Raw genomic sequence first — 8593 nt, forward strand, 5'->3', positions numbered from 1 at the left:
CCCAGCCTTAGCAAATAAGTGACAGTCCCTGGCAGTTGAGTCCTATCACAAGAAAACCACTTCTGGCTCAGGAACTTCCTGAGCCATCACAAGCAAGAGGGGGGTAGGAGAGTGTCCAGGGGAGGATTTCTGTATGCTGTCATTCAGATCAGCCAGGAGTATTGTACTCAATTGTTGCTCTAGCTTAGACAGAGAAACTAAGCTTGAGGAAATTACCTGTGGAACATCTCCAGCTTCCTGTTTCTTGATCCATTCTGAGCATAATTCAAGGTTCACACACTGTGTTCATGGCTGTCATGACCTGAACTGTCATGAATGAAGAGGTGAGGGAGCAGACAGCAGATTTACAGGCAAAGAAGAGCTGGAAGGCAGAGTGGGGCTGCTCTGAAGGGAAGGGATCAACAGGAATGCCTGGTAGGGTGGAGGGGTGAGGTGTAAAAGGTGAGTAACAGATGGAGAAAAGGATTTAAGGAGTGTGGATCATCTGAATTTGTCTCATTTCTGGTTTTGCTGGGGTGTATAAACACTCTTACATGGGACCCATGTGGGTTGGTGTGTGGTCTCTTATACCTTCAACACTACAAACAAATGTGTGGAGCACTTTCCCCATGGACTTGGCACACATCCTTGGAAGGGGTGTCCTTTAGCCCTCTTCCCCCCACCAAAGGTGGTTCTGTTTGAATGCTTTGGAGAAAGCTCTCTGACTGAAAACATCTCACTCCAACACTGGCTCCAGCCAGAGGCCTGCTGGCAAATCCTTGCCTTCTTTCCAGGGCTGATGTCCCAGCAGGAGCTCAGGGCCCCCATGGGGGATGATTTGACACCAGCAGTCCCCACATGCCTAAAGAGCCCTGGGGAAAGGGGAGGGTGTGCAGAGTGGGGCCTGTCAGGGTGCACTGCCATGGTGCACCTCAGCACCCACCCAGGGCTGCATCCCCTGACTGTAATGAGGCCCTTGGCAGCTAACAAAGGCACTGGAGCCATTACTGCTCCTTTGCATAAGCAGGGGAAATTAAGGTCAATTATCTGTGGCATACAGCACAGGAGGCAGTGTTTCATTAATGTCAATGGGAGGCACGTGCTGCTTCTGGAGACATCCAGCCCTCCCTCCCCTCAGGTCACCAGGGCCCTTCTCCTGGAGACATCCAGCCCTCCCTCCCCTCAGGTCACCAAAGCCCTTCTCCTGGAGACATGCAGCCCTCCCTCCCCTCAGGTCACCAAAGCCCTTCTCCTGGAGACATCCAGCCCTCCCTCCCCTCAGGACACCAGGGCTCTTCTGGAGACATCCAGCCCTCCATCCCCTCAGGTCACCAGGGCTCTTCTGGAGACATCCAGCCCTCCATCCCCTCAGGCCACCAAGGCTCTTCTGGAGACATCCAGCCCTCCCTCCCCTCAGGTCACCAAAGCCCTTCTCCTGGAGACATCCAGCCCTCCCTCCCCTCAGGTCACCAGGGCTCTTCTGGAGACATCCAGCCCTCCCTCCCCTCAGGTCACCAGGGCCCTTCTCCTGGAGACATCCAGCCCTCCCTCCCCTCAGGTCACCAGGGCCCTTCTCCTGGAGACATCCAGCCCTTCCTCCCCTCAGGTCACCAGGGCCCTTCTCCTGGAGACATCCAGCCCTCCCTCCCCTCAGGTCACCAGGGCCCTTCTCCTGGAGACATCCAGCCCTCCCTCCCCTCAGGTCACCAGGGCTCTTCTGGAGACATCCAGCCCTCCCTCCCCTCAGGTCACCAGGGCCCTTCTCCTGGAGACATCCAGCCCTTCCTCCCCTCAGGTCACCAGGGCCCTTCTCCTGGAGACATCCAGCCCTCCCTCCCCTCAGGTCACCAGGGCCCTTCTCCTGGAGACATCCAGCCCTCCCTCCCCTCAGGTCACCAGGGCCCTTCTCCTGGAGACATCCAGCCCTCCCTCCCCTCAGGTCACCAGGGCTCTTCTGGAGACATCCAGCCCTCCATCCCCTCAGGTCACCAGGGCCCTTCTCCTGGAGACATCCAGCCCTCCCTCCCCTCAGGTCACCAAAGCCCTTCTCCTGGAGACATCCAGCCCTCCATCCCCTCAGGCCACCAGGGCTCTTCTGGAGACATCCAGCCCTTCCTCCCCTCAGGTCACCAGGGCCCTTCTCCTGGAGACATCCAGCCCTTCCTCCCCTCAGGTCACCAGGGCCCTTCTCCTGGAGACATCCAGCCCTTCCTCCCCTCAGGTCACCAGGGCCCTTCTCCTGGAGACATCCAGCCCTTCCTCCCCTCAGGTCACCAGGGCCCTTCTCCTGGAGACATCCAGCCCTTCCTCCCCTCAGGTCACCAGGGCCCTTCTCCTGGAGACATCCAGCCCTTCCTCCCCTCAGGTCACCAGGGCCCTTCTCCTGGAGACATCCAGCCCTCCATCCCCTCAGGCCACCAGGGCTCTTCTGGAGACATCCAGCCCTTCCTCCCCTCAGGTCACCAGGGCCCTTCTCCTGGAGACATCCAGCCCTTCCTCCCCTCAGGTCACCAAAGCCCTTCTCCTGGAGACATCCAGCCCTCCATCCCCTCAGGCCACCAGGGCTCTTCTGGAGAATCTAGCTCTCCATCCCCTCAGGTCACCAGGGCCCTTCTCCTGGAGACATCCAGCCCTCCATCCCCTCAGATCACCAGGGCCCTTCTGGAGACATCCAGCCCTCCCTCCCCTCAGGTCACCAGGGCCCTTCTCCTGGAGACATCCAGCCCTTCCTCCCCTCAGGTCACCAGGGCTCTTCTGGAGAAATCTAGCTCTCCATCCCCTCAGGTCACCAGGGCCCTTCTCCTGGAGACATCCAGCCCTCCATCCCCTCAGGCCACCAGGGCTCTTCTGGAGACATCCAGCCCTTCCTCCCCTCAGGTCACCAGGGCCCTTCTCCTGGAGACATCCAGCCCTCCCTCCCCTCAGGTCACCAAAGCCCTTCTCCTGGAGACATCCAGCCCTTCCTCCCCTCAGGTCACCAGGGCCCTTCTCCTGGAGACATCCAGCCCTCCCTCCCCTCAGGTCACCAGGGCCCTTCTCCTGGAGACATCCAGCCCTCCATCCCCTCAGATCACCAGGGCCCTTCTCCTGGAGACATCCAGCCCTCCCTCCCCTCAGGTCACCAGGGCTGTTCTCCCTCACCTGCCAGTGCAGAGATGGCCATGGTGCCATGGGATGGCCCTGCAGAGATGGGAGTTTGGCATCAAGGATGCCATGCTAAGGTGACACACTGAAAGACCTGGGTGTCCTGTCACACTCAGGGAGTTTATGCTGTCAGCAGGAGGTGGCCACTTCCTGGGGTCTTTGGTTTTGTGGTTTGTTTTTTTTTTCTAATGGCACTTTTGACATGAGGACCAACACTCTGCCCAGGAGCTTGTGCAGTGTTTGTCCCAGAGGACAGGAGGGGCTGCAGAGGTCACATACAGGTTTGCTTTCAGAAGTGTGGTACTGAGGGACAGTTCTCTTTATTCTACATGCTTTTCTTCACCAAATGGTGGATGGATATTTAACAGAGGAGTAGCAGGGCACTTTAAAAGAAGAATATATCATAAATATATGCAAAGGATGTTGAAAATGGATGCTCTGATTGCAGAGACTTTTAGGCTCTGGTGTAATATGACAATGTTGAGCAATTGGCAATTGGCCTGTTAATAAGCTGCTGGCAGCATTGCTGCAGATGCTGGCAGGCCCTAACATCAACCTACTTTGAAAAAAATTTGCAAATGCAAAACAGAGACAGCTGGTTTCAAGTTGTGTTACAGCTACACTTAGCAGCTAAGAAATGGACCTTCCATCTTCTCCTGAGGTGTGTGGTTAGGGGGAGATGCATCAGCACTGCAGCCTTGGCAGCTCCTCTCCATTTGGAACAATTACATGGAAAAAAAACATGTCAGAAAATCAATTCTGTTGAGGATTAATGAGCCAAAGCATGTACTTGAAGTGAAAATGTTTGCAGTTTTTCTTTAACACAAAGGCCCGTGTAAGATAATGACCAAAGGGATGAGTGGCAGGAAGATGCTTGTTCTGTGCTGTCCCCACTATCAGAGCAAAAGGTGACACAGTCTGGTGTGTCACCTGCTGGAAACCAGTCAGCTCAGACACTGCATGGTGAAGTTGATGTTAGAGAGAGGAATTTAGTTGGGCTTATTCACTTCATCTTCCTTTTTCCTTTCCTTTTTCCTTTCCTTTTTTTCCTTTTTCCCTTTCCTTCCTTTCCTTGCCTTTCCTTTCCTTTCCTTTCCCTTCCTTTCCTTTCCTTTCCTTTCCTTTCCTTTCCTTTCCTTTCCTTTCCTTTCCTTTCCTTTCCTTTCTTTCCTTTCCTTTCCTTCCTTTCCTTTCCTTTTTCCTTTCCTTTCCTTTCCTTTCCTTCCCTTCCCTTCTCCTTCCCTTCCCTTCCCTTCCTTCCCTTCCCTTCCCTTCCCTTCCCTTCCCTTTCCCTTCCCTTCCCTCCCTTCCCTTCCCTTCCCGTTCCCTTCCCTTCCCTTCCCTTCCCTTCCTTCCCTTCCCTTCCCTTCCCTTCCCTTCCCTTCCCTTCCCTTCCCTTCCCTTCCCTCCCCTTTCCCCTTCCCCTTTCCCCTTTCCCCTTTCCCCTTTTCCCTTTCCCCTTCCCCCTTTCCCCTTTCCCCTTTCCCCTTTCCCCTTTCCTTTTCCTTGCAGAGGTTGTGGGTATTTTGCTATTATTTCTCTCTTCTGATTTCATTCAGAACACGGTACACATTTTTCCAGCTGTTAGCAGAAGCCAGCTGTAAGAGTCCCTCTTGCCTTGTCCCCCTTGCATTGTCCCTCTGTCCCCTCTGCGTGTCCTGGCACAGCTGCACATCCAGCTGCGCTTCCAGGTGGGAGTGAGGACCTGCTGCCCTGCTCGGGTCCAAAACAGCACACCCGGATTCTTTCCTCACCGCAGGCGTCCCGCCGGACCCTCGCAGCGCCGCTCCTGCTCCGAGATGGCTGCGATGCTCTGAAGGGACAGAGGATGGCACTGCAGCATCGCCTGTCCCATCCTGCTGCATCTGCGAGAGCCGCTCCTTCCCGGAGCTCTGACCCTGCCTTCCAGCTTCACTTTACTGCGGGTTTTGCACCCGTTCCCTCTTGGAACAGCACTGGGGGAGGACACAGCTAGGTCCCGTCCGTCGCTGGCCCGGGTTGTGTACAGAGAGAGCGGCGTTCCCGGCACTGCACCTGGCTGAGCCAGGGGAAATGCTGGAGCCTCCCTTCGGAGCGCACTTTCCTCCCCCGCGATCGCTGCCTCTTTCCCAGCGCGGTTCATCTGTCTTCATCAGGGTCTGTCGCACACCACGGGGGTGACGTTTTACTGTCAGTTTGTACAACACTCAGTGCCTCTCCTGACACCGCTTAAGACCACGTTTTCTTTTTACATAGCTACATCACATTGGCAGCATGTAATCATCCCATAATAACCTCATATGCACAGGTCTTTATCTGCTTCACTCAATTCTAGCAGATGAGTTCACAGCTTATAGAAAAGGTTTTGTCATCAGTTCCTCATTGCAAGACCCTGAACATTGTACTGTGAATTATGTACTGGGAATTTCATAGTATTTTTATTAATTCTCCAGTTCCTTAAACTCAGTTTTTCTCATACTTCATCCCTTGATCTTTTCTCCATGGATGATGCCTCACACCTTTCTGTCATCAAAAGATGCCATTAATAATGCCCCTAATATTTATTTCAGCTCTCTAATGCAAATATTACTCATTATCACCTCTGATGATCTCCACTAACAGCTGTTCTCTGACACATTTCTCACCTTAACATCAGCCATGCCACATCCCCTTAGCCAACTCCTTCTCCACCATATCCTTTCCATAACAGTACTTAGAGCTTCTTGTGCCTTGCTCCCAAGTGAAATTAAATCCAAACAGAGGTGACTCTTCACCCTGCTTTTGAACAGGGCAGTGTCAGGTGAATTTGGCACAACACAGCAAATCCAGCCTCCACTTTAGTGTCTGTTCATTATCCATTTCGTTGCACAGAGCAGACCTCTGAAGGCTTTGCCAGGTGGTGGGGTGCTCAGCCCTTCCCTTGCAGCTCCCTCCTGCTCTCCAGAGAGACAGGGAATGCTGCAACCAGTAACTCGTGTGCTGGCTCCTGTGCTGCCCTTGCTGGCAGAGAAACCTCTTTGCTCTTAGAGCAGCCAGCTCACAGTCAGAGCTCCAGGAATGATCATGGAAATGTGCTCAACCAACAGCATTCAAACCTTGCTTTGGTCACAGGGAAGGGCAAAGCAAGGTGGGGTGACTTGCTCGAGGTCACTGAGCAAGGCTGAAGCCAATGCTCCCCACAGGAAGGGTGGGAATGGCACACTTCCTTCTTCACCTTCCCACTGACACATGAGGCCATCCAAGGGTTGCTGCTGGCTGCTGGCTGGGCTGGCTGCAGCTGAGAGCAGGCCTCTGATGCACACAGACATCCTCATGGGTTGCAGGCACACACAGAAAGGGCTTGGCTTACATTGTAAACTGTTGCTGCTATTTTAGACCAGTGTGCTTGAATCAAACTGGCAGGCTCCACTGAGAGCTTTTCCAGACAGTAGGGAGCACACTTCCTTTATTTTTCAGCAGCTCAGCTGGAGCCACCCAAAAAAATCCTCTGCATTTCAAAAGAGGCTATAAATGAAATGTTTGTGATGCGGCTGCACCAGCTAGACAGGGAGCTTGCTATGTGAAAGAAACTTTATAGCTGCACTGCTGATGGGGACTGGCTTGTGTGGGTTTGTGGCAAACCCTGCTCCATGGCCCAGGGACATGATTCTGCTCTGCACACTCTGGGGCCACCGCTTAATTAAATATTGCACAGCTTAAAATCTTTATAGGATTTCATTTTTAGAATATGTAGAAATTTCTAGCCTAATGTACTTATGATTCAAATATATGCAGTTAATTGATGTTTCCTGTGGCTTCCAGATGGTCTAAAAGGAACATTTTATATTGCCCTGATTACTAGCACAAGAAAGAGATTTTAGGAAGGAAATGGAGCACTTCAACCTGAGACAAGTATTTGCAGTACAGCAGACAGGGAGATCACAGAGAAAAGGAAAGGACTGTCTGGATGTTCTCCTCTGTCATCAGGATGTCATTCTTGCTTTGGTCTCATTCTTGAATGATTTTCAGTATGAGGAAATATAACTAATTTTATGTGTTCTTACCTGATAGAAGAGGAAAACAACTGCTGCAATGACTGAACTGCCTACAGGGAAATTATGGGCAACTTGGGCGTCCATTTCTCCATGAAGGAAAGGAATGTGGTGGGTGTGGCATTGTTCCTACTGGTGTCTCTCACCAGAGAGACAAGAGTCTGGTCCATGCATCTTGCATACAGTGTGATCAGGAGGAAGTGCAGAACGTTCCTTCTTGCTGCTGTTCTCTGGAAGTACTTGCTGTATTAAAACCAAGCACTGTTGGGTTGGACACTAAGATTTCACAGGTGCTTAAAGCGGCACCTCAGCCTTAACAAGAGTGTCACATTGCTGTCTATCCCTTACCTGGGCCTTCTGTTTTTAAACTGAAGTGATAACAGTTAAAGTTCACTGTTACATTGACTTAGTGATCAAATAATCACTGACTTTTTAAGCAATGAAATTACTGACTTCAGCTCTGAGTTGAATGCAGCAGACTTGGTGCAAGCTCTGTCTGTCAGAGAAGTACAGTCAACCCAGTTTGAAATAACTTCTGAAGACATAACAAAGGGAAACATTTTAATATTCTCAGAAAATTATTTGAAAATTCATTCACATGAATGACTGCTCTAGAAATTGCCCAGAGAAGCTGTGGCTGCTCCATCCCTAGGAGTGATCAAAGCCAGGTTGGGTGGGGCTTTGAGCAAAGTGGTCTGGTGGGGGGTGTCCCTGCCCATGGCAGGGGGTGCAAGGAGATGACCTTAAAGGCCCCTTCCAACTCAAACCATTTTGTGGTTCCATTATTCTATGTACTTCATGTCCTAGAAGTACTTGATTGCATGGCTGAGGAACAGAAATAGCTCTACCTGACCTATCTTCCCTTTTAAGCACTTCAGTTTAAAGGTTGGGCTGTTCTCACTGTACACACTCTTCTAAAAGGTAGAAATGTGTTTGGGAAACAGAGTCATGAAGCATAATTCAACCCAGGGAAATGCCATCTAGATCAGAGGCTTTTTGTCTTAGCTGCCCTAAGACAGAAAGAGGCCCAGTTCTTCCCCAGCCAAACAGTTTGCTGTGATTATTTCACACTGAGCTGTGTACAATGAATCACACAGCTCCTACACTCATCTGCACCCCGGGTCACCCAGTGGGGATTCCTCTGCTGCTGCCATTCAAGGCAAGATGCTATAATAAACCTTACTAAGAATACTGCAACTTTGTCTGCAAGCACTGTGCAGAGTACAAGGAAGCCATTTGTCTGGAAAATGGTGAAAAAAGTTTGGGCAAGACAGTTTCCTCAGCTCTTGCTTGCCTTTGCTTGCTATCAAACCACCTTAAGATCTTTAGTGTTTGTTTTGTTCTTTTGATTTTGTTTTTGTTGGGTTGTTTTTGTTTGGTTTTTTTTTTAATATTAAGGCCTAATAATATCATTTGGGAAACACACAAGAATATATTCAAAAGGCAAAAATAACCCATTA

At 51.2% G+C, this 8593-nt stretch overlaps 1 protein-coding gene across 1 annotated transcript; it reads left to right on the plus strand.

The window, feature by feature from the left end:
• The first annotated feature begins 1191 nt into the window (after window positions 1-1191).
• Window positions 1192-3204, plus strand: LOC127059648 (uncharacterized). Its single transcript, XM_050974929.1, has one exon. The coding sequence runs from the start codon at window positions 1192-1194 to the stop codon at window positions 3202-3204; it is 2013 nt and encodes a 670-aa protein (XP_050830886.1).
• Window positions 3205-8593: the final 5389 nt, after the last annotated feature.

Source organism: Serinus canaria, chromosome 5, assembly GCF_022539315.1.
Source record: "Serinus canaria isolate serCan28SL12 chromosome 5, serCan2020, whole genome shotgun sequence".
Taxonomy (NCBI): Eukaryota; Metazoa; Chordata; class Aves; order Passeriformes; family Fringillidae; genus Serinus; species Serinus canaria.